Below are 27,347 nucleotides of genomic sequence, written 5' to 3'. Positions count from 1 at the left end.
TAATTGTTTTAAATTGTATTTATATGTATTTATTTTTCTCTATTTATATGATTTTAATGTTTATACTAGGATGATTTTATGCTTTGTTTGAATGTTTACATTTTATGTATATCCTATATATAATGGTTTTAATTGATTTTAAGTTCATAGTTATATTTAGTAATTAATGATAAATAATTACTGGGTTGTTGCGAGTTTTCTGGGCTTTATGGCCATGTTCCAGAAGCATTCTCTCTTGACCTTTTGCCTGCATCTATGGCAGGCATCCCCAGAGGTTTCGAGGTCTGTTGGAAACTAGGAAAATTGGGTTTATATATCTGTGGATAGGTCAGAGGTTCGAATCAGGGAGAGTGCGGGTGAGCTCCCTCTGTCAGCTCCAGCTTCCCATGCGGGGACATGAGAGAAGCCTCCCACATGGATGGTAAAACATCAAAACATTCGGGCGTCCCCTGGGGAACGTCCTTGCAGACCGCCAATTTGCTCACAAAAGAAGCAACTTGCCTTTTTTAATGCAGTTCTGGACACACACACACACACACATCTGTGGATTGTCCAGGGCGGGAGAAAGAACTCTTGTCTCTTCGAGGAAGGTGTGAATGTTCCAAATGGCCACCTTGATTAGCATGTAATGGCCCAGCAGTGTTATGATTTCTTTGTGTACTCTATGTTGACATTGAATTTTTGCCATTAGCATGTTGTAAACCGCCTTGAGTCCCCCCATGGGAGAAAAAATCGGTATGTAAATACAGTAAATAAAAAAATAAATGCCGTAAAATAGTCTGGAAGGGGAGAGGGGACACCCACGGCTTAACAGAGTAGTTAGATATTGATTTCAGATCCAAAGTCCTAGAGCCCTTCATCGACTCAGCCTTAACGCTCAAGAATTATCTTTGAACGCATATCCCCGGGCGAAACGGTACGTTTGGTGGCACATGCACCGGATTAGTGAAGCGAGAAGAGAAGGTTTGTGGTCTTTCTTGAGCAGGGAGGCAGGTCAGTGGCCCATTTGTGGCCTGTTTTTGAGCCGAATCAACTCTCTTGAAGCTGCAAGGCTTTGCAATGCTAATCAAGGTGGCCAATTACAAAATTCACACTTGCCTCCAACAAAGTTTTTTCTCCCACCCTGGGCCTTCCACCCTGGGCCTTCCCTTGCTTAGTTTCGAAAACACCTCACAACCTCTGAGGATGCCTGCCATAGATGTGGGCGAAAGGTCAGGAGAGAATGCTTCTGGGAATATGACTATACAGCCCGGGAAAACGCACAGCAAGCCGACTCTCTTCTCTTTCTCAGGGCTTGTCAAATCGAAGCGAATGTATCTCGCAGCTCCTCTGCTTGATCTAAAAGCCAAACTTGGACGCAAGAGAGGAGGCAGCGGTGGTCCACTCCCAGTCAGGCCAACGGCAGGGTCCTTTCTGGGTTGCTGTGAATTTTCAGGACTGTATGGCCATACAGCCCGGAAAGTTCACAACAACCCAGTAAAGTCTTGGACAAATACAGGGTCCTTTCTCATCCTCTGAGGAAACGTGTGAGGAAGGCGCCCTTCTTTTTCCAAAGCTTGCCATGCGTGTCCTCCTCCTCTTCCTCTTCTTCCTCCTCCTCCTCCTCTTCCTTCTCTTCCTCCTCCTCTTCATCTTCTCCTCTTCCTACTCATCGTCGTTATCCTCTTCCTCCTCCTTCTCCTCTTCCTCCTCCTCTTCCTACTCCTCCTCCTCTTCTCTCCTCCTCCTTCTCATCCTTCTCTTCCTCTTCCTCCTCCTCTTCCTCCTCCTTCTCCTCTTCCTCCTCCTCTTCCTCTTCCTTCTCCTCTTCTTCCTTCTCTTCCTCCTCCTCTTCATCTTCTCCTCTTCCTAATCATCGTCCTTCTCCTCTTCCTCCTCCTTCTCCTCTTCTTCTCTTTTTCTCCTCTTCCTACTCCTCCTCTTCCTCCTCTTCTCTCCTCCTCCTTCTCTTCCTTCTCCTCTTCTTCCTCCTCTTTTTCTCCTCTTCCTACTCCTCCTCTTCCTCCTCTTCTCTCCTCCTCCTTCTCTTCCTTCTCCTCTTCTTCCTCCTCTTTTTCTCCTCTTCCTACTCCTCCTCTTCCTCCTCTTCTCTCCTCCTCCTTCTCTTCCTTCTCTTCCTCTTCCTCCTCCTTCTCCTCTTCTTCCTTCTCTTCCTCCTCCTCTTCATCTCCTCTTCCTACTCATCGTCCTTATCCTCCTCCTCTTCCTCCTCCTTCTCCTCTTCTTTCTCCTCTTTTTCTCCTCTTCCTCCTCCTCCTCCTCCATCCTCTCTCTCTCTCTCTCTCTCTCTCTCTGAATCCGCTCTGTCTTTCCTTCCCCTGAACCCGCCGCCTTCAAGCGAGCGACTCCCGGACCCATAATAGGAGATTGAGGTTAGAAAAGGTGGTGACTGTTTATTTAAGGTGATAAAATGGTCCATCAGCAGTAATCTCCATCGATATGTGCCACCGGGAGATGAAGGATGAGGGGACAAGGCACAATTAATTGCCCTCGAGTTTTGTCGGCGCGAGTGGAGGGAGGCCGGGCGGCGGGGGCTTCGATCTCCTCTCCCCGAGCCCATTCATCATCCCCGCATTGTGTGCACGGGCCTCCCCCGGGGCCAAGCGCCTGGCAAGGTTTCTCTGCACACCAGACTCGCCCAACCTTCGGGTACCTGACGCCGCCGGGGTTTCATGCCTTCCTGCGCGAAATCTTCCACGTCCCGCCGCCGCTTTGCTCCATCTTGCCCAACGAGCCTCGAGCGGAGCGCCTTCCCTTCCGAACAACTCCGACTCTGAAGGGACAGACTCCTCAACCTCTGAGGATGCCTGCCATAGATACAGGCGAAAGGTCAGGAGAGAATGCTCCGGAACATGGCCATACAGCCCGGAAACCTCACAACCCAAAGGACTGCTTTGCTTCGTCGAAGGTTTTCAAGGCCGGAACCACGCCACTTCATCACACTTAAAATCCACTTAAAATCCGGTTTCTGCCTTCAGAATTCTGGGGTTTGTAGTTTAGTGAGGCTGCTAAAGGCTACTCCCTAAACTACAAACCCCAGAATTCTGCAGGAGGCAGAAACCGGATTTTAAGTGAATTTTTTCTTTAGTGTGATGAGGTCCTGTTGATGTGAATTTTCCGGGCTGTATGGCCGTGTTAAGGAAGCATTCTCTCCTGACGTTTCACCTGCATCTATGGTAGGCATCTTCAGAGGTTGTGGAGTCTGTTAGAACTAGGAAAATTGGGTTTATATATCTGTAGAATGACCAGGATGGGGGAAATAACTCTTGTCTGTTTGAGGCAAGTATGAATGTTGCAATTGGCCAGCTTGATTAGCATTGAATGGTCTTGCAGTTTCAAGGTCTGGCTTCTTCCTGCCTGGGGGAAGCCTCTGCTTTGCGTCCACTGCTTCCATACGGTGGGTCAACTGGACAGAGATGTGTCAGCAGCCGATTGGCTGAGTGTGCCAGGGGCTGGGGCTATGATTGGCTGCTGTCTCTGGCTGGCTGCTGAGACCAACTGTTCTAACTGTCATTCTGCCTTTTGTTCTCACTTTGGACAGTGAATAGATATTGCGGGCTGCCAACTATTATTTATTTACAGTATTTGTATACCGCTTTTCTCACACGGAGGGGGATTCATCTTAAGGACTGATCATTTTAAGGCAGGAGGCTTATTTCAAAAACTATTTAAAAGGCCAATTTATTCCTCTGATCTCTGCTTGTATTCAAAGAGACCCAGATATATATTGTTTCCCTGTTTGAACGTTTGAACTAAAGTAAAGATAGTAAGATACTGTTATTTGTTTCATAAGCCTGAGTGACATTTTATTATACAGCAGGATATACCTTGGTTTAAATACTGTGGTAAAGTTTCTGCTTATAAACATTTACCAACCCTCTACTCTACCCTAGAATTAACTGCTTTGATTTACTACACAAGGGCCCGTCTACACTCGCCATTTAATGTAGTTTCAAACCGGTATTGAAGAAAGTGCGGTCAGGAGAGGAATCATCTGTGCAGATGATTACAGATTACAACCCTGGAATCAGCTGGAGGCCCGGATGGGGGTGATGGAATTACAAACCACTGATGCGCATGAAGGACTTTATGCTTTCCTGCACTTTTGTGGCAACGTGTTGTCCGTCTGTTGCAGTTTGAAGCTCATTAAATGGTCAGTGTAGATAGAATCATAGAGTTGGAAGAGACCTCGTGGGCAATCCAGTCCAACCCCCTGCTAAGAAGCAGTAAAATCGCATTTAACGCACCCCCGGCAGGCCCCAGATTATGCAGAATTTGAAAGACCTCATCACACTAGACCGAATCCACTTAAAATCCGATTTCTGCCTCCTGCATAATTCTGGGGTTTGTAGTTTAGAGAGGAGCCTTTAACAGCCTCATTAAACTACAAAACCCAGAATTGTGCAGGAGGCAGCAACCGGAATTTAAGTGGATTCATTCTCCAGAGTGATGAAAAGTGAGTTCAGAGGGGAACAGCTTCCAAAAGGGACCAGCATCAGCACACAGAGCGTCCCCTTCTTCCTTCCCTCCTGGGTCTTGCCCTCTTCAATAAACTTCCTCATTAACCCAGAACTCGGAGGGGAGAGAAGGAAAGGAAGGGAAGAGAAGGGAAGGGGGCCTGTGTTTCCCCGCATTTCCTGCCCGCCTGCGGTTTGAGCTGCGGGCAACGAAGCGGAGAGGCATCCCTGGGGAGCGAGGCGACCGCCTCTCTCTCTCTCTCCCCTCCCCCCATTTTCTCTCTGCGCATCTGCCATTGCTCAGAGGACACTCTGCGGGAGAGTCGGTGTATTCGAATGTGCGGCTGAACTGCTGACCAAAAGGTCGGGGGTTTGAACCAGGGTTTGCTCCGTCTGTCAGCTCCAGCTTTCCATGCAGGGACATGAGAGAAGCCTCCCACAGGATGGTAAAACATCCGGGCGTCCCCTGGGCAACGTCCTTGCAGACGGCCAATTGTCTCACACCAGAAGCGACTTGCGGATTCTCGAGTCGCTCCTGCCAGGGGGAAAAAGTACTTGAATGTATACCCCGCCTTTTATCCGGCCAGGAATTTCCACCTAGAGAGAAGGGAGGTCTTGGAGGGCTGAGAGCTGCCTTCATTTGTGGTGACATGCAAGGCCAAACAGAGCAGTTGGAAATCAATTTCAGATCCAGATTGTTGTGTCTTCCTTCCGAAGTGTCACCAGGGAAAATCTCCACCATGCCTTGCATCCTGAGGGCTGAACGGTTTTGAGAGAGTGGTCAGGCATCCCTTTCTGTAGCATAGTTTTCAAGGGTCATTATTTCATTTCTGCTTGTGTCTTTGGTGTCCTGGTTAGCTATCCAAGTATGCCTAATATTTCAAGAGAAGAACTATTTTGGGCTCATGTGACTATTGGTTTATTTACCGATCAATATGGTTGATAAATAAATTGGTTCTTGTAAAAGTTACTTTTTGAATTGACATACAGACTCCCCCCCCCCCCCCCAGGATAGCTGTTGTTACTGTTTTGGGGATGTTGAGACCTATAGACCTGTGTAAATGTACACACACATACTATATGTAAATACGCCTATAGGTGGACATACACACATATCTTCAGAGATTTTAACTGATTAAAATATCCTAATAATAATAATAATACTTTCTTGTGATTGTGACTTATATGGTGATTGGCACACTGGCTGCAGTGCCTAAAGACCTTGGCCTGCACTTAAAAACAATTTGGCGCTGAAAAAATTACCATCTGTCAGCTGCAAAAGGCCACTTTTTTCTGATCTGCATGCTTATTATTTGCAGATACATCATACAGTCCTAGACACTTGGGAAGTGTCACTCGTGTGATCAAATACAAAAGCCAGGATAATGATATTGTTTGCTGTGTACGAATCTTGTTATGTATCAAATAATAATGACTTTATTTATAACCCACCCTCTCTCACTGAAGGAACTCAGGGCTGTTTCCAAAATATAACAAAAAAGGCAAATATTTGATACCCAAAAACAGACAAATGACAATCAAAGCGAAACATGAAATAAAATGAACCCAATATAACTTCTAAACAACCAAAAACTAAGGGTTAAACTAAATAAACATAATAAACACAAGGAGTCAAACCAATTTAAAACACAATACATTAAAAGCATAATATAGTATATCACATCATTGTTATTTTATTATTATGCACCAGATATACATTGTAATTTTATCACTACTGCATGATAATAAAACAGCAGTAAGTATATTGCAATGCCAAAAGTACCAGATTTTGTTGGAAATAGCAACCTTCCAAGCCTCTACTAAGTGTTTGTAAATGGGTATAATTGATAACCTATATTGTATGTACATTTTGGTTTGCCAGTTTGACTGTACCTCTTTGGTGTGGGACGATCTTTAGACACAGGACTCCATTTTTGTTATATAGTGTGCTTTTAGACCTCCTTTCATACTTCAGTGAGTATAGTAATATATTTTGGACTATATCTATATGCTTAAAGACATTAGACTATGGACTAGTATGCTGAATATATACAATAAGTTTGTTAGTAAACCTGAGATGTTATTTTTTAAAGAAGACTACTTTGTTTTTATTTCTGAGTGCATATTTTAACTAAGAGGTTTCAAGGGAGTGTATATCTTTTGGGCAATTGCAACCACAAATTCTACTTCAAAGAAACAACCATCCTTTGCTAACCAAATATATTTGTGTAGTGGCATGTCTTTATCCTTGGCAGTTCAAAGACATGGTTCTTCAGTTTAACAGCTGAGTTACCTGTGTGCCATTACACAAATGCTTGTGAATATCACTTGTTCAAAGAGTTGACTTCTAACAAGATCAAATTTCCTTGACTAGAGGTTTTCAAAAGGTGGTCTCCACATGCTCATGGATATTCACATTTGCTAAACAGATGTGACATCATTTTTACCTTTTCAATAAGGTTATGGTGCACTTATTTCCAAAAGGTTGTAGAATTTCCAATAGATTTCATCTGATCTTAGAAACTAAGCAGAGTCAGCCCGGTTTAGTAGTTGGATGGGAGACTACCAAAAATCACCCTGTGTAGGAAGGGACTAGCAAAACCATATCTTGCTTGTAAAAATCCTGTGAAATCCTTGGTTAGACAACCTCAAGGTGCACGCATCCATACAGGGAGCACGTTGTACATTCTCATCCTGTGCCACAGACTTCTTCCATGTGTGACCTAAGTTGTCAATACATAGGATTCAGAAATAATTAGACAAATTTAACAAGATGCTACTTCCCCTTACAAGGCTTAATGAGTTAATCTGTCCAATAATGACACCTGCTATCAGAAATGGGAAACAATTAGCTTCATTTACTGCTTAAAACTCATTGAATTTACTTATGTGCTAAGCTGTTTCTCTTTTCCCACAAACATTTAACTAAGTAAAAACACGATTCCAGTGCTGGAAGGAAAAAGAGATTTTTCTTCATGAATTGTAGATGAATTGTCTCAAAAGAAGGAGGATTACTTGCCTTAACATTGGCTTGTTGTCATGTTGTGTTAAAAAAAGGAAGATGGTGGATGCCAGGGTGCTTTCTGGGAGGAAGAGCCCAAACATCTGGAGAGACTTTTGAGGACAGGGCAGTTTTGTGAGAGAATGAAGAAGCAAAAAGCTCCCGCAGATTTGCCTGTACAAAATCTGAGTTTTCTAGTCTCCAGAGATGCTCTCCCTCCATACCTAAAGTTCTTTCATTTATATATTTGAGGGATTTGCAATTCCTAGCCTTTTAAATATTTTTACACCTGGCAGAACAACTCAAAATTTGTTTTAAAAACTCCTTATCAATTATTGATGGAACAAATTACCTTTAATAATAATAATAACAATACTATAACAATATAATATACTTTATTAATATTCTGCTCTACCTGCCCAAGGGACTCAGAGTGGATTACAGAATACATAATACATGGCAAACACAGCCAACACTATGAACTGCCCTGAGTCCCATTTGGGGGTGTTAAGGGCAGTATACAAGTACCATAAATAAATTAATAAACATTCAATGCCATTATACAATTAACAAAGACAGATCATACATAGACAGAGGCAAGGCTTCCCTCTTTTTCATTTCTGGCATCTGGAGGCTGTGCTTGACTCGGCCATGGGGAGATGCTGCTGCTCCATTTTTTCACATGGAGGAGCCTGCTGTCCATGGACGCTTTCCTAATTGAATTGCTGGCATGTTTTCAGGGGTGCCTTTTACCTCCCCACCACAGCAGTACCTATTTATCTACTCACATTGCTGTTTTCAAACTACTAGGAAAGCAGAAGCTAGAGCTGATGGTGGGAGCTCACCCTGCCCGCAACTTGAATTGCCAGCCTTCTGTTTGGCAAGATTTTCTGTAGCTGGGAAAGACTGCCTGTCTTTCAAGGTGGAGGGGGGAGTCTGGTTTAAGTATTGGGAAACTGTAGGAAAGTATTGGTTTAGGTACAAGTATTACCCGAGTTACAAACATCTGACTTACAAACAACTTAAAGTTAAGGCCCGTCGCAAACTAGGTTCCTGCTGGAGAAAACCTTGCTAGCAAGTCCCTGACGTCATGAGCCTGCGCCTCTCTCCCCGCCCCTTTCTCCGCCCCTTTCTCTTTGCGAGCGTGGTTTTTCCTGTGCTAGGGCAGCATTGCCCGCATTTTCTCTCAGTTGAATTCTGCCAACTGAGAGAAAATGCGGGCAATGCTGCCCTAGCACAGGAAAAACCACGCTCGCAAAGAGAAAGGGGCGGAGAAAGGGGCGGGGCGAGAGGCGGAGTCTCGTGACGTCAGGGACTTGCTAGCAATTTTCCTCCCGCAGGAACAGAGTTTGCGACGGGCCTAGCAGGAGTGAAACAACAGGAAGTGAGAGGAATCTACCTCTAGGAAGGGAAATTCACTTCTGAAATAATTATTATGGGGAAAAAACATATCCACTGAAACTTTATCACCAATCCTTGATTCCACAACAAGCCACATTTTTCAAACTCCAATTATCACAGGGACAGAAAGTGAGGTGAAATATTCTGAACAAGAGCACAGAGAGCAAAACAAATACCACAGGGATGTTAAACCTTCCCTATGGTATCCAAAGCTCTACATTTATGGCTGGAATTACCCTTCTAAAATGTACCTGTTCTGACTTACACACAAATTCAACTTAAGAACAAACCTACAGATCCTATCTTGTTCATAATTTGGGAACTGCCTGTATTGGAAAACCGTGGTTGTTGTGTGTATGAAAGTGAAAGCATGAGTGTATGCACTGTATTTAAGTTTGTGTAACTCTGCACACTTATCCCTCTTGATACACTACTGTCTTCTGTGTCAGTGAAGTTTTATGAGAGAGCAAATATCTGCTTTTTAAACCTTTCTGATCTCACCCTCAAGTGCAAATATAACTCTTTTATAAGGAGGAAGAGTTATCTGTTAAAGGAATGGAGATTTTATCATTTTATTTGGCTAAACAGATATCAGTTAGTAGGAAGATGAAAGACTTGTGATATCTAGAACCAATGTGGCCTTTAAACAACAATATGTCATCATCTACTAATGTTTTATCAATCTTTTTGAATATCAGGATCTTCCATTCAGTAATAAAGGAGTGGAAATGGTAGTCACGGGATACTCCAATTACCAGCTCAAACGTGTGTGTGTGTGTGTGTGTTGTCTCATCTTCATTCTTGATGAAAATTGCTCCTCCCCAGCTGCTATTTGCTACTGTTGAGAATGAATATTGTTCTGTTGATGAGCTACTAAGCTATACTTGTCTGGTTCCACTTGTGCTACACATAGTGGTTCCCTCTAAGACAATAATATAACATGGGATACTGATGTCCTGTTGCATTGCTCAATTTCCTTGTGTAGTACAGTCTATCCTTTGACTTATTGATGTTGAAGGAACTGATCTTTACAGCTTAGAATTTAATGCATTTTATAGACCAGTGGTTCGCAACCTGGGGTCCCCAGATGTTTTTGGCCTTCAACTCCCAGAAATCCTAACAGCTGGTAAACTGGGTGGGATTTCTGGGAGTTGTAGGCCAAAGACATCTGGAGACCCCAGGTTGAGAACCACTGTTACAGACCAATGGATTCCTTAAGTTTTGGTGGATAACTTAAGATGTAGATGTAGATGTAGTTTTATTTTATTTAGATGTAGTTTTATTTTATTTATTTCATGTCAAAAGCATTGCATAAATAAATAAGTTTAAAACTGATACAATAAAGGGGGCACAAGCAGCTAAATAGTTTTAGACCAAAACAGGCAACAGCAACTGCATTGTCTGTAGCTTTAAACAGTTCTTCCTCTGTGCATAAGGCAGGGCATTGTGGGCAAGCATACAGATGCTGGGTTGTTTGTTCTGCTCCACAGTTGCACAAGGTGGAGGAGATAAGGCGATAATAATAATAATAATAATAATAATAATAATAATAATAACAACAAGAAGAACTATTAATGGTAAATCTCATATGTGGATTTAAAAATGACATAAGTGGGGGCCACCATGAATTGTTTTTTCAATATTGCTGATGTGGGGCCAATTCCACCTATAACCTTTTGGTATAGCAAGCTACTTTGGATACACCCCTAACCTATAAATTATATGCATAAACCTGCACATGTTTCCTGAGAAGTTATTTCCATCCCAGGATCTGATCCCAGATTATCTTCTTATCCCAGATTATTTGGAAGTGGATATTCATACAATCCAGTTTAAAGCAGATAATCTGGGATCAGATCCTGGGATATAGGGACACTGTGGAAGGGGCCTGCGACTGCCAGATATATGTCCAAAGGATCGTGCTCCTAAACTATCTGAAGTCAGTAGGACTTTCCTTCTGGCTAAACATGTTTAGGATCATTGTAAACATCAAGAAAATGTATTGCTATTGCTGTTAACAGTAATCATTTATATCGAGACTGTAATGTTTACTACATCTAGTTAATTAATTGATTAATTGGTAAAAACACAACAGTTAATCAGCCGAAAACCTCTAATACATTTGCAAGCCTAGCATATTTTGGGGAGGTTTTAGAAATACCCAACTAAATAGTTAATGTAAGGAACCTTTGTTACTAATTCCCTTGGAAATGGTAACATTTCTTATTTTTCATTTTTGAATTGAGAGAATGTGAAGAATTAAGGAAGGGTGTTTTCCTTTGAAATATTTTGGATCTATACACTGATCTAAACTGAAACCAACATTTATTTATAAGAGAATGCCAATTCACGCTAGTAAGTTTATTGATTGTTCATGGCTTTAATTTAAATATTCCATTTAGTTGTATTATGCAACTTCTACCCTATGTTGCAACCCTTCTTCCAGTGCCTTTGCTTCTTTTATTTCTTTGCTTGCAGCATTTACCAAAACAAAAATGTCATTATTTTGTTAACATATCTGATAGGCAGTGACAATTTCTCCCCAGTTTTCCTTTGCTGATTAGATCCCTGATCAAAAACCCTCCTGAAGTAAACAGAATGCCTCCCTCTCAATTTACAGTTAATCCTGTGGTCAGAATGTAAGGAAAAAGCAGTGTCATATGTCACTGATTTTTTCGCTGCCTTTTAAAAAAGACTTGCTCTATTATTTATGTAAAAATCACGGCAGTCCTTCCAAATGCACCAGAAGGAACTTCAATACAAATAATTTGTTTTCAAGATTTAGTTCTACATCTAACTGCAAATGGCATCAGTTTTCGGATGGGTGAAGATAAATGTGATTATGTGCATTAAAGTGTTACATTTTTTCCCCTCTGAGTTCTCCTTCATTCAGGATAACTCATCTGTATTACCTTTTTGCTGTTTTTAATATAATTATTTATGTAATGCTTTAAAAATATTGATTAATAGATTTTTAGCTGTGCCATGTTTTAATCTACATTATAAACTGCCTTTGGTAATGCATCAGAAAAGTGGAATATAAATTAAACAAACAAATAAATTAAAATACACTCTCTGCCTTAGAATTTGACTCCATCTTTGTATAGAATAGCATGCATTCTGTAAAGTATATACAGCCCTATATCCCAGAATATCAAGGCAGAAAAACCCACATTATCTGCGTGTGGATCAGATAACCCAGTTCAAAGCATATATTGTGGAATTTTCTGCCTTGATATTCTGGGATATAGGGCTGTGTGGAAGGGTCCTTTGATTCTGCTATTTCTCCTTTGGAGTTTTCTGCTTTATTTTTATAGCTTACAATTGTATTGAGTGTTTCTCAGATCTTAGAATATAGCTTTTTTTAAAAAAAGACCATGTAGTAGCACCAAATGCTTTATTCAAGTTTTGAAGATCATAGGCATGGAACTTCCACATAGCCATATAACCCAGAATATCAAGGCAGACAATCCCACAATATCTGCTTTGAACTGGATTATCTGAGTACGCACTGCCATATATTCCAGTCCAAATCAGATAATGTGGGATTTTATTCAGCTGTTTAGAAGGGGCCTTAGAAGTTTTTTTAGGGAAAGATATGTGACAATGAAGACTCACAGAAATGCATCTCTCCTAAGATTTTAAGCTGAATTTAAGATGGTATTGGAAGGCAATTTAATGCAGGTAAATGCTGCTGGCCATTAAGCATTTGGGACACAAAAGTAGTGTAAATATTCAACTTTCCCCCTTCTATTGTTAGGGGAAAAAAAAGAAATTCATTTGATCTAGTTTTTTTGCAGACAATTTCTTGTAGGCCAGAACAGCACATATATAATATAGCTACTATTATTTTATTTTTGCTCTATTTGCTGTGTGACTTCATTACATCTGGACAAATATACGTAGAGATAGTGGAGTGACAGAGAAAGAGGGAGAAAGAGACCTGGAATCATTACTTTAAAAAAAGAAACTAAAGTCTCAGTTAACTGGCACTCATGGGGATTGCTAGATGCCAGAAAAATGTAGTTTCTGGTGGCTTGAAAGTCACTCTTTAAAATAGGCCTACCAATCCATATCCCATGCTATACCATACTATAAACTCTGTACTGACTTAATATTAATATTGGAATACAATATTTAAAAGAAAATTAAGACAAACTTAAGTTAATGGGTACTGTTAAATTATCTGGACAGATGCCATCAGGGGGCACTAGAGAGGAATGATGTTTCATTTATGGGGGGACGGGACAGGGATGGTTGAAGGATGAAAAAAAACATTTCCTCCTGTTGTCCTGTGGTCCCCCCCCCCCCACGTCCCCATTAGGGAAACAACCCTCATTTATAAGATGGGAAGGTGGGAGGAGGAATGACCAGTGAAAATGGAGGAATGGTTTTCCTACTTCTACTCCCCCCCAATTATGAGACAATCCTTCTCTCTCTAGTGCCCCCTGGTGGCCTCTGCTTGGATAATCAGACAGTACCAGTTAAGGTAACACCGCTTTACTATGTTCTAAAAACAATTTTGTCAATGCAATCTGCAATTTTAGTTTTTTAAAAAAATCTGCCAATAGCTTGAGGATTCTGGTTGCTTGACTTCTGGTCAACGGGGAGTAAGCTGTATTTACCAAATTATTCTGATGATGCAACAGGTTTATATGTTACTTTTATTGTAGTCCAGAAAGCTATCTCATTAAGTTGCTTGTTATTAATGAATTACTATTAACTTTTGTGCTTTGGAAAAATGTAGACAAATGCTCATTGGTTCCCCTAAGTGACTAATTTAGATAATTCACTCTGAATATTCTGAGCAAAATGCAAAGGACGATACAATTGGTCCTTCCCAAGTACAGCACCCATGTAACTTTCCTATCCTTACTGCCTGGTCTGATTGAGCCACATAATGAAAAACAGACAAACATCTTATTCTGTTCTGAAGGGCAATGAATTACTGAATTACAGCCACAGCCTCTACAGTCAGAAACTAATTCTATTACTAAAACTATGTAACTGGTTAACAAAACAACTCATTGGAAAAATAAGAACATTCATAACTTTGGTCTTGGTTTAACTGATGACTTCTTGTCCCATTTGTGATATTTAACATGGAATGTTATTTTTATTTTATGCAGTTCTTTTTTAAACCATGACATAACAACATGCACACACATTCATATATTGTCCCTAAACATTATATTTGTGTCTGCTCAAAAACAGTCTTGCAGAATTTATATACTTTTAATTATATGATCCAAATCTAAATGACGCCAAAGGAAACTGGTTTCTTACAACTAAAAGGGTCGTGGTCATTTTCGTTTCAATTTTAAATTGGCTTGAATGCAATGCATGTGTTGATTTTTAATTATCCTGGTGAAAACATAGTATAGTTAATTAAGCGAGTTTTACTTCTAATTAAAGTGCTTTCCCAGACTTTATCATAGGAAGATAGACCAACTGGAATTGAAGGATTGGTTTTTAACTTCGTTACAATTGCATGCAATAGGTCTCCTATATGTATGTATGTATGTACGTGTACAGCTGGTGCTAACCCAATTAATTGGACTGGAATTTAGATTAAGCATACTAACCAATTTGTGTATAATAATCATAATATGATTAATGGTTTTATAAACACAAGAAATACAATAACAATTCCTGTATGATTGCTCCAGAATCAGAGCAAAAATATATTCAAAAGATACATACTGATAATTTTTAAAAGCTTCGTCTATTGTAGAATTAAATAGAGTTATATTTAAGGATGCATGTGTGTGTACAATATGAAAAATGCTTCTAATAATGTTTTATTAATGTTTGTATAGTACCAAGACATTTATTCTAAAGGTACCAGATCCCACGAAATATTGGAAACTGAGCAAGACCAGCACTGGTTAGTACTGCCAATGACTACCAGGTGTTAAGAGGAATAAACTGGCAAAACTACCTCTGAATATTCCTTGACTTAGAAAACCCTAAGAAATTCATGGCATAAGTCAACAGGCAACTTGAAGGCACATACACATACATAATGAATAGATGATAGTAGTCTTGGCTATAGAAGTAACGTGCTGGTCTGTCTATATATATATATTTATTATAAACAAGGAGAAATGTATGAAGAAATATCTTCTTTTTGAGATACTCAAGTAGGTTGTTACTATTATTTTCTATTGGTAATATAAAACATATATCAACACAATTTTCTATCTGTCAAGGTGGCAACTACTTCTGGGATGACAAATACTCATTTGCTTATGATTAACACTTATATTTATTTGTTGGGCAAATAAAGGAGGAAAATATTCCAAAAAGTATGCTTAGTCCTAGAGTGAACAACCATCTCCAATCTTCATATTTATTGGATGTTCTGAAAGCCAGGGGCATCTGTAGAAATGAATGATGGTACATACCTAGTGGCCCAATATAAGAGTTTGATCCTCAAGCTGGCTGGCTGGAGGAAAAAAAAGAGTCTTTGGCTTCATTTAATTGAAGCTGCTCACTCAGTAGACTTGGCGTCTCCAAGAGAGCCATTAATAATCAGGAAGTTGGGAGGAGGTTACACATCTAAAAGATTGTCAGCAGGGAACAAATTATTCCAGAATCAGGGGTCTGGCTAGGGAAGTAACTAAAATCTTGATCAGTCATTTCCTAAATCTTGAGATTTTCCTCAATTTTTTGTTTAGTTTTATGAAGTAGAATATGAGAAAATTGATGTTAAAAAGAGAGTATATAGGCAGGATGGAATATTTTTGTTCTGGGTGTTATTTGCAGCCTAGGTTCTACAGTTTTTGCTTGTGTGACAATAATAATAATAATAATAATAATAATAATAATAATAATAATAATAATTTTGGAGCACATTAGTCCTGACTTCACAATCATGGCTCCTCGATGTTGCAATCCCAGGTGACAGCAGGATTGAAGAGAAACAACTGGAAAAGCTGACACGATACGAGGATTTAAAGATTGAACTGCAAAGATTTTGGCACAATCCAGTAAAGGTGGTCCCAGTGGTGATTGGCACACTGGGTGCAGTGCCTAAAGACCTTGGCCTGCACATAAACACAATCGGAGCTGACAAAATTACCATCTGTCAGCTGCAAAAGGCCACTCTACTGGTATCTGCACTCATTCGCCGATTCATCACATGGTCATAGACACTTTGGAAGTGTCTGATGTGTGATCCAACACAACAGCCAGCAGAGTGACTGTTTGCTGTGTACTAATCTTGTTGTGTTTCAAATAATAATAATAATAATAATAATAATAATAATCATCATCATCATCTTGTTGTGTTTCAAATAATAATAATACTTTATTTGTATTCCGCCCTATCTCTCCGAAGGGACTCAGGGCGGATTCCAATCACAAAAAGGCAAACATTCAATGTCTGAATACAACAATCAATACCTACATAATAGCAAATAATAATAATAATAACAACAACAACAACAACAACAATAACCCAATACATAAGGACAAATTATAACTTAACATTTAAACTATTTAACATGAGTTTAGTTGTGCTGAAAATGTGATTTCTTGAACTAGAAAGTTATCATGATTCTGCTAGTGCTCCTTATGAAGCATTTCCAATTCAAATATAAATGCATAGAGGAGAGCCTTTGGCTTATATCTGTGGCAATTCTTCTAATACAATCTGGAAAGCATAGAGGCATTAGGCAAATAAAATAGCTATCAGAGCAATGTGTAACCTCAAAGTTACTACCGATTTTTCTTAAGAAGATTGGAATAAATCAAATGACTATGCTAGGACAAGGAAATACATTAAGGTATTTTGTTGTTATATAATAAAAATTCATTCTAAAAAGCAAATCATTTTCTGGGATAGCCTCAATAGGTGACCCCCTTCCCACCCCATTAGACTCCTTGGGAAAAAAGTAGTAGCAAATAGTTTGTTGAGATATTTTCTTATCTAAACTGTCGTCCTGTCTCGGCTGCATCTTTCACACCTCTCTTTGCAATTAAACTCAAGTCAGTCCACAGACTACTTAAAATCTTGCATGTGCAACTGTGTCTTACATATATCCACTTAAATGAAAGATTCATTGAGTTCAGGGTTTTAAGAATTACGTCCTTTACATCCTTAAACTGTTAATAGCCTCACAAAAGGTAACAGAACTAAAACAGCCTGAGTTCAGAGAAGCTGGTTTAATTGAGTTATGGATTGAGGCATGGCAATTTAAACCAAATATATTGGAAACTTTGAAGCAATTCACCTGAGAACATTTCGTGCATGTTTGAGATTTTAAAAGATACCTCCACAAACTAGCTTTCTTTCCATTCTCTCTTGCATTTATACAAGCAGTCGCAGTGCTTTAAGACCACCACATCCCTTGTAATATGGTTCCAAAATAAAGAAATGATCTTTACTTGGGTATTTTGACATATAGTATGTGGATAAGGGGGAATTGAGAAATTTCCTGGTCTCTTTACATCTGCAAAATCATAAAGATATGATTGGAAAGGGAGATGTTATGAGAAGAATAAGAATCAGCTATGGATAACTGTGATGATCCCTGTTAAGAAATATTGATAAAATACTACTTTACTGAGTATTAGCTTCTGTGTGTCATTGTTGCATGAATGGAGATCCTTGCTAATTTTTTTCAGGAATTTCCAGATTTATTTAAAATACTTTATGCAGTTTTGGATTATGCACAGGCTTTATGAACTTTGGTCTAAATCCAGTTGCTACTCTTAACTGGAGTAGACCAATTGAATCAACTGCAGACTAAAACAACACTTAGGTAAATTCCACTTCTGTGTCTGCTATAACTTGGAGCAGCAACTGGATTTAAGCCCCATTGACTACAGTCAAAATACCTTGCATCTTTGTGGCTCTGTTCACATTATAAGGCTGAATGTACCCATTTAACAGCATGCACCACTCTATATAGACTTGCTACCAAGTAACTGACTGGAATCTAAAGAATCATAATTAAAGAATACCTAATTAAAGGTAAAGGTAAAGGTTTTCCCTTGACATTAAGTCTAGTCAAGTCCAACTCTGGGGGGTGGCGCTAATCTCCATTTCTAAGCGGAAGATGTCCATAGACAACTCCTAGGTCATGTGGCCGGCATGACTGCATGGACCGCAGTTACTTTCCTGCCGAAGCGGTACCTATTGATCTGCTCACATTTGCATATTTTCACACGGCAAGGATGATAGAAGCTGGAGCTAACAACGGGAGCTCACCCCATCCTGTGGATTTGAACCACCGACCTTCTGGTTAGCAAGCTCGGCAGCTTAGCAGTTTAACCCAATGAGTCACCCGGCCTCTTATATGTGATTAATTACACGTGCCAAATGACATTAGGGACTCACGTTTCTCAAATACAATGTTTAGTTTTCCACATCAAACTGATTTTGAAAGTAGTAATACTTTAAAATAGGAATTTGTTGTCATGCCACGAATACTTGCTGTTAAAAGAAATTATAATGCAATTTCACACAGCAAACTTCCCTGTTACACAACAAATGGGTTATTTAGGAGCAAGGTGATAATTGTCATTCTCTTTTAGCACTTAGCATTGTATTTCTGTAAACAAGTACAGTATGAAAAAGTATTTAAATTAGTGTTATAATGTAATATATCTCACCCAATTAGACAACATACAGTATGTGCATGGAGATAACTGTAAAAAGGGGCATGTAGTATATATTAACACTTAAAAAGAAATGTACCATAAACAAATGGTAGCTGTATGCCATGCGTGCATAATTGTTGAATGGTGGAAGTAAAGGCCACATTTTAGTTATGAGAATTGTAATCCTGTCCAACACATAGAACCTTTTTGTGTCACTTTGAAATATTAAACTATGCTGAAGTTTAATTAATATCGAAGGAAGGAAGTCTGTCTATGTTCTGCTGGGTTTATACCCTGTGGTTCCAGGCTGTTTACTTATTCCAGATTTGTGGTTTAGACCATCAAATCTCAAACCAACTGGTTAATATTTTTGTTTTATTTTTAGCTGCTTAATGTATATAATGCAAAATTACAGGGGCAAAGGGAATTGCTGTGTAAATAATGAAGAACAAGTACTACTTTTTGAATGTATTTCTGGTTTGAAGTTGTTTGAAACCGTTAGCTGTGTTATAATATGCAAAATGTGCCAGAGACTGTGATTAATTCAAAGAGGTTCATTTTTTATTTGCAAAATATTTTCCTGAGAATTAACTGTGTTTTCTTGGAAGTCCGGAACTTACAGCATGTAATGAATGTGGAAGCCATTAACATGAAATGGGATAAAATGAAACTTCTGAAGTTCTCTTTCTCCGTTTAAAGTTTCACTAATGTTTTCCCTAATTTAAAATGTGATACATTTGTTATACCCTGTATACATTTTCTTGTTTAAATAAAAATCCATTATGTATTGTAATACGCGTTGTAACTGAAATAACAATTGAGAAAAATGTAGTTTTACCGAACTATGGAAATTGGAGTAAATAAATAGAACTATGGCTAGCCACATCTCAGAGAGCCACAATCTTCTGTGTACTCTCTGATAAGATTCATTCATTAGTCCCAAACATGTTTACTAAGGAAGCGTCTTTGTACTCTGAGGACAATTTACTTCTCACAAGGTGTAATATCACTATGGATAGGTAGGAGCCCCCAGTGACACAATGGGTTAAACCCTTGTGTTGGCAGGAATGAAGACTGACAAGTTGGAGGTTCGAATCTGGGGAGAGCACAGATGAGCTCCCTCTGTCAGCTCCAGCTCCCCATGTGAGGACATGAGAGAAGCCTCCCACAAGGATGCTATTTATTTATTTACAACATTTATATACCACCTTTCTAAGTCCAAAGGCAACTCAGGGCGGCTCACAATTGGCAACAATTCAATGCCACAGCAATTATAACAGTTTAAAACAAACATAAAATAGCATTAAAACATTTAACAAACGGTATACAATATTAAGATTTTTTAAAAATGTTAAAAACCGTACAAGCCTTAAAAACATTATCGTGAGCGTCACCATGTCAAGTCATTATTCAGTTTCATCATCAAGTTGTTCCGTGGATTCGTATAGACTATGCTGTACTTGGAAAAGCCTGCTCGAAAAGCCAGGTTTTCGCCTTCCTTTGAAAAGTCAGGAGGGAGGGGGCCGATCTTATATCCCTAGGCAGGGCGTTCCACAGTGGCAAAACATGAAAACATCAGGGTGTTTCCAGGCAATGTCCCTGCAGATTCTCTCACACCAGAAGCGACTTGCAGTTTCTCAAGTCACTCCTGGCATGGGAAAAAAAAAAACTATGGATAGGTATTTAAAAAATCGACCAGTAAGTATATTAGTCTGTTTTGATGTCAGTATTTAAAAAGTGATGGATGCAGTCATATACCATATATCTTCAATTGTAAGATGCCATTGATTATAAGACACACACTAATTTCAGTACCATCAACAGAAAAAAACCTATATATAATGCTCTCTCTCTCTGGGTAGCAGGGTGAGCTCCTGCTGTTAGGTCTAGCTTCTGCCAACCTAGCAGTTTGAAAACATGCAAATGTGAGTAGATAATTGCTACCGCCTTGGCGGGAAGATAACGGTGCTCAGTGCAGTCATGCTGGCCACATGACCTTGGAGGTGTCGATGGACAACGATGGCTCTTTGATTTAGAAATTGAGATGAGCACCAACCCTCAGAGTCGGACATGATTATACTTAATGTCAGGGGAAAATTTTATTTTTACCTTATAAGGGGAACAAAGTGGGTCTTAGAATGGAAGCAATACAGTAATTTCATGTTGGGTTAAGATGATGGTCATTTAGCTGTGATCAGCTGACTTTTAACATATTAATCTTTTCTCTACAGGATGTGATATGTGTGCGGATAATCGTAATGGGGAGTGTCCCATGCATGGTCCTCTGCACTCTTTGCGGCGCCTGGTTGGCACCAGTAGTGCCGCAGCAGCAGCACCTCCACCAGAAATCCCTGAGTGGCTTCGGGATCTGCCACGAGAAGTGTGCCTATGCACCAGCACAGTGCCAGGGTTGGCCTATGGCATCTGTGCGGCTCAGAGGATTCAGCAGGGCACCTGGATCGGGCCTTTCCAGGGAATCCTCCTTCTGCCAGAAAAGGTGCAAACAGGAGGAACCAGAAATACACAGCACCTCTGGGAAGTAAGTTACCTTTCAAAAGAATCTGGCATTTGAAGTATGACAAAAGATGCAAGTTTTCTTTCATGAGATGCCTTTTAATTAATTGCATGCATAATTAAAATAAATTGTCAAATGCTCCCACTGATTTAAAAGTTTAAAAAGCTTAAAAGTGACCTTGTCAAGTCTGCTCTTATATTTTCAGTCTGAAAATGACAGTAGTAGCAGAATAAATCAACTTTCTATAAATGCATGTTAGTAAAATAGACTTTGCATATTCTTAAAAGAGCAGACTATCCCTTATTCGAAATGCATGGGACTAAAAGTGGTTTTGAATTTCAGTTTCCCCCCAGATTTTGGAGTACCTGTATTTTGGAGACAGAACCCAAGTCTAAGCACAAAATTCATTTACATTTCATATACACCTTATTACTTACTTACTTACTTACTTACTTAGGTGATCCCTCATTGTCCGAGTATGATGGCCTTCCAAGTGTAGTGTCTTGGCAGTGGATATGTAGGTGACTGTGGAGCCCTATTCTTGGTCCGCATGTTCTTCCAGAGTGTGGGCATCAGTTTCCAGGTGGAAGGCACATCCCTGTCAGCTTTAGCATTTACATGCCTTCCTCTTAGCATATTTCTCCCTTTCGTCCTCCATTTGTGCCTCATCAAATTCCGCAACACTGCTGGTCACAACTGACCTCCAGTTAGAGCACTCAAGGCCCAGTTCTCAGTGTCTATGCCACAGTTTTTAAGGTTACATCTTATACACATAGCTTGAAGGCAATGTTATGTACGATAGTATTACTAATTTCGTGCATTAAACAAAGTTTGGGAACTATCACAGATGTCACTGTCTTAGCCAACCTTGTGAATTGGAATTTTTAGTATTTTGGATTTCAGAATTCTGGATAAAGGGTGCTCAGTCTTTAGTCACAAAGTTGTACAACTGCATTATAGAACCGTTGTTTACTGAGCAACTGGTGATTATGGCAGTTGAAGTAATAGGATTCCAATGCAAACTTGAGTGTCATTCTCTATTTTACCTATATAAATAGATAAGTTTTATTGAGATTTGCTCATAGTTTTATTCAAGCATAACAGGAATGGATGTTATATAGAGCTGACTAGTTTAAATGCTTGAGGATTACACCTTTTATGTCTTACTTATAAAATTATATATTATCATTAGTCTACATTGTAATTTAAATGTGCATTATCGACAAGTAAATATAATCAGTTTTAATGAAAAATAAAGATTTTTGGTAGTCTGAATAATCAATATTAATAATACATAGTGCAGTAAATTACGCAGTCCAGTACTCTTTCTACCAATTCATATTGGGCTGCCTTCTTAGAAAACTATCTCCCAATTCTTGCCTGTCAGAAAAGCCTTCTCTCCCCTCCCTCTTTGTGAACCACTTGTCATTGCTAGAACTTTGGGGTTTTCTCTTCATGCTCACCTTAGTAGTTACACAATTTTGTTTAGTCTTCCAAAGTTCTGTACTTAGTTAATATAGACACAGACCTGTGCAGAACTTGACAAATCACGCCATGACCTTGCAAAATATTGTTTTCTCTTTTTGCCAGTGCATTAATTGCTAAAAGATACATTAATTCTTTTTTAATTGATAAAAGAAGAGTCCATTGGATTAAGAAACCGATAGACAATGGTTTCCGAAGGCATTTTCAGCTGCAATATCCCTAGCTTCCTATTTAATAGTTTAGGGAGTTGGGAAGGAGTGTAGGGGTCATTTGTTCCTCCTTTACCATTCCCTCCCCCTTAATGGCAATTTAATATCAATACTAATGTTGTACAAGAGTTCTACAGATACTGTGGGCTACTGAAAAGACAAATAAATGGGTTCTAGAGCAAATCAATTCCAATTTTTTAATATAACTAAATGGAGACTGTCATACTTTGGGCACATCATGAGATCCCAAAGCTATTCTAGGATTCATACAAATCCCAAAGTTATTTTGGGATTCAAGTGACACCGCTGTCAATTTTCACAAGGAGGCAGAAAGAGAAACATGGTCTATATGTGGTGCATATTATACCTTTTGTCAGTTCCATGGAGCCAAGAACTAAGCTATAAAAAAGAAGCTGATGTGTAGGCATTTTAAAGAAGAGAGTCTCTTACTTTGTGTCTCTTGTTAACTATACAGTGGTTGTAATTGATACCTCTTCTTCAAGTTGAACCTGCGGTTTTAACCCTTGGGTTCCTCTCATTCCTCATTCCTCCTCCTAATTCCTCCCAGAATTCAGTCCAAGATCATCCTCATGTAGAACAGTCAATGCAGGTTCTGTTTCTGTGGGTTCTGTTCTCTGGTAGTTGTGACCAGAATCGCTATCAAGCTTAAAAGGAACAATGAGAAACAGTCATAAAAAAGAATAAACCAATTTCTGAAGAAATGTTCAGATAACACATTAACCTCTCAACTTATTTAATACTTCAGAGCTCCATAAAACTCTATTCATTGCTGACTGTCCTGTCTCTTTCTCTCCATCTCTATGTCATTTTCCTCCTATTTTTCAGCCATCTTTTCTACCTGCCTTGTGTCAGAGACAAGCCTCAGTTTTGTGTTGTGTCTTCCCTGTAGTCCTCCTCTTCTTCATAGCATTCCCGTAACTGTGATTGCCCAACTCCTCCCTTAACAGGGATGATTGGGCTAAGGCATGACAACAAAAAAGCAGAAAGAAAACCACAGTTGTCAATGCAGGAGAGTCAAACACAAGAGGAAGAGTATTATTTTTTAAAATGCAGTTTAGGAAGAATTATGTGAAAAGTACTGGATGTAGGTAGCAAAGGTGAGGGACAATCAAAAGATCAAGCCAAGGCTTTCTGCATTATAATGAATGGACTGTGATCCTGCCAGTAAATATAGAAGACTTGAGAAATAGATGCCCAGTTCCATGAGGTTTTTATTTTCTTGTGCCCTGCCCCACCCCCATCTTTGACATAGCAGTATAATGTTGGGGAGGGAGTGGATCTGGAGCATTGAGTGGAGAGAAGAAAGTCTGAATAAAAGAAGTGGGGGCTAAATACAGTGCAGCCCTTGTATTCATGGGACTGATACCTGTGATTTCACTTACCCATGTTTGAAAAAAATACGTTCTTTGTAGGCATTTTCTAGATTCTCAACATATCTTTATGGTATGCTTCTGCTGGAAGTTAGCCATAGAATCATGCTGGAAAATCTAGAAATGTCATACAGGAGTTATCTCTAGGCATTTTCCAGGTCCTCCAATGTGATCCTATACTATGCTTCCAGTAGAAGTGCCTTATATAAGTGGGGTTCACTATTATCAACTTGGCTTTGAATTTCCACTGTATGTCCAGGATCATATCCCTGATAGCTATGGGTGTCTTACTGTATCATTAGTGAGGGTGAGGGATAGAGAGTGTGTGGCTCTCAAGATATTGGACTACAACTTCCATCAGCCATAGCTAATATAATCAATGGTGGGCATTCTTGAATTCATCCTCAACATCTGGAGGGCCACAGACTCCATACTCCAAGGAGTCACAGGGAAAATATTGCTTTGAAGGAGAGTAGAATATGTGATTAGAAAGGTTGAAATAGGATGAGATGAGGACTGAAAGTAATAGAAGCCAGATTGTAAGGATCATTTGGACAATTTTGAGAAATAATAGGTGAAAATAGAGTATTTAGAAGCAGTATTTAGTGGAGACAAATGTAGAAGGGAAACTGGACTGTGGTTAGAGGCAGGATAGGTCAAGACTATATTTGGGACTGGCAGAGAGAGGTGAAATAAATGCAGCAGAAAAGAAGCCAGAAGATACAAAAGGTGGTGGAAAGGAGAAAATGTGATGGAAATGTGGCAGAAAGGAGAAAAATAGTAGGCCAGTTGCATTTATGCCATACTTTCTACTCTAAAAAACCCCCAAAACCTACCAATAGTTTCATAACTCACATAAATGTTGCATCCCATTCTTGGGAGAAAGGTGGTGTACTAAATCAATAAAAGGCCATCAGCTAATTTCTTATGTCTAATTCTTTTCGTGTTCTGAAAACTTGGATTTAATAATATTTCCAGTATGAGTAGGACTAGCAAAAGGCATTGCCTAAAGGGCAAGATAGTGTCCTTTCCCTTTCTTTGTACTAATCTGGGCTGAACTAATAGTTGAATCTGTCAGTCCAGGTCACTTTAGATGGGGGGCATCTTCCAGTGCCTCACAGGGAAACAGAGTGGATTTGTTTTTTCTAGTGGCGGGGCTGGCCCTAAGCATGAGGCAAAAACATTAGAGGACAATAAAACACCATTCCAAATGTAGTACTCTTTTATTTACTTTGTACTGGCAAACAGTGAGACTTCTGCATTTGATGTATTGTTGGATACTATGGACATGTTTTTGGCTTGTCTGTGCAAGAGTTCCTGCCACGCACCAGTGTTTGCTTTGTATCTAATCCATACAGTTCAATGTACAGTGGTTTGAAGTCAATTAAACATCATTCCATTACCTCACACATGGCCTGACACCTATGGGTGTTCATTGGGAAAATTATACAGTCCTTTATCAATCAGCCAAGTCATTTATTATGTTGTACAGAAAAGATCATCTCTTTAGGAAGCCAAAAATATGAATCATTTTATATTTTATATGTGTTTCCTTTAATTTTGCTTGAGCCCATTTTAAGTCAGTGCATAAACTCCGTTTTCTTTCTCTCTCTATCACATACAAACACAAACAAGTCTCTAGCTTTCTGGGTTTAGTAAGAAAAAAACACTGCTCTTTTTAACTCAGGCATTAATTCCATTGGAATTTAATAATCTTTCTAATTCTGTATTTTGGATTAAAGAAAACAATTCTTTCCTATAAAGAAAACAGAAACTTTTTCAGAAATGGAGACTTCTTGATGAGAATGAGATAATTTTCCCTTAATGTGTTTCCTCATAAAGAAGTGAAACTGCACTTGCTCCCAACATATATGAAAACATTATCTAAGTTATTAATGTGTTTTCCCCCAAGAGATAAATTAATCTACTTGCACAAGGTTTCGCCTTTCTGTTTAACATCAAATTGTAATAAGACTAGACTTGAGGAATGCATGGAGGGCACACTTTAAATTCCACAGGAGTAAAATACAGACATTTAAATGGTTTGTATGTTCTTGTTATTGAAGTTTTTCAGACTTTAAAGCATTAGTTATAAAGGTCTGGAAAGCTGTGAATGGCAAATTAAGCCTCTCTTTCTCTCCTCCCACCCCCATAACATTGGTGTTATGGAGCACATTGTAGCTATTTGGGGCACTGAGATGAGAATGTTGCTGCAACTCCATTGACAGATCTATGGAGGCACTGAATCTTAATTTTTATGTCTGTAAATTGTTAGCCATAAATCTTTATGTGCCCAAAATGACTTAATGCTTTCTTTCCCCTTGAGATCTTTAAGGCTGTATTATTTTTTCTCCATGAGATGCTTAAAGCTCTGGTATGTGCAATAATCTATTAGACTGTAAGCTTGTGTTGGTTAAGACACTTATTATTCTTTAATATCAAGAAAAAGTTTGGGGGTGATGATTGTTAGGATTTTCTCTTAGGGAAACTACTCCAAAACAGCAGAGCATCCAAAAATATGAAAATGGGATACCTATGGTTGAGCATTCAGCTCACAGAAAACAGAGTGTGAAGTGCCAGGTAGTTGTAAAGAATGTAGAGCTTAGGAAGCAGAGATGTAGAGTTCAGTCTTTAAAATTACAAAAGGTTTATTTATGAAAACAATAAATACATTACTTCACAGTAAAGAGCTGGGCCCTGGCTACTCTATAACACCATCTCTTCTTGAGTCTCAGAGAGAGGGGGAAAAACTCCAAGACACTGCATCTCTCCTGACACACAAGTAGAGAGAGATCTCAATACACATACAGCATATTGTTGTAGTTTGTTCATTCAGTCGCTTCCGACTCTTCGTGACCTCATGAACCAGCCCATGCCAGAGCTCCCTGTTGGCCGTCACCACCCCCACTCCTTCAGAGTCAAGCCAGTCACTTCAAGGATACCATCCATCCATCTTGCCCTTGATCGGCCCCTCTTCTTTTTTCCTTCCATCATTGTCTTCTCCAAACTTTCCTGTCTTCTCATGATGTGGCCAAAGTACTTCATCTTTGCCTCTAATATCCTTACCTCTAATGAGCAGTCGGGCTTTATTTCTGGAAGTATGGACTGGTTGGATCTTCTTGCAGTTCAAGGCACTCATATACCAAGATGCAAAAGTAGAAGTCAAAGACAAAAGGCTTACAATAGAAAAGTATCTATGCTACACAACCAATCCAAATGAGAGCAGAATCAAAGAGGAGAGAAGAAATAGATACATTCCAACTTTTATACAGGAGACAG

At 39.3% G+C, this 27,347-nt stretch overlaps 1 protein-coding gene across 2 annotated transcripts in view; it reads left to right on the top strand.

Moving 5' to 3' along the window:
- The window catches only part of PRDM6 (PR/SET domain 6), a 128,361-nt gene that overhangs the window by 14,430 nt on the left and 86,584 nt on the right, over positions 1-27,347 (top strand). For both annotated transcript variants that reach the window (XM_060761965.2, XM_067465583.1), the window contains exon 3: positions 20,700-21,007. In XM_060761965.2, the coding sequence (XP_060617948.1) occupies positions 20,700-21,007 (308 nt within the window). The remainder of the gene's footprint in view (positions 1-20,699; positions 21,008-27,347) is intronic.

The sequence above is a fragment of the Anolis sagrei genome, chromosome 2 (assembly GCF_037176765.1).
Source record: "Anolis sagrei isolate rAnoSag1 chromosome 2, rAnoSag1.mat, whole genome shotgun sequence".
Classification (NCBI taxonomy): Eukaryota; Metazoa; Chordata; class Lepidosauria; order Squamata; family Dactyloidae; genus Anolis; species Anolis sagrei.
Note: the sequence above shows the minus strand (reverse complement) of the source record. Positions and strands in the feature narration are given on the sequence as shown.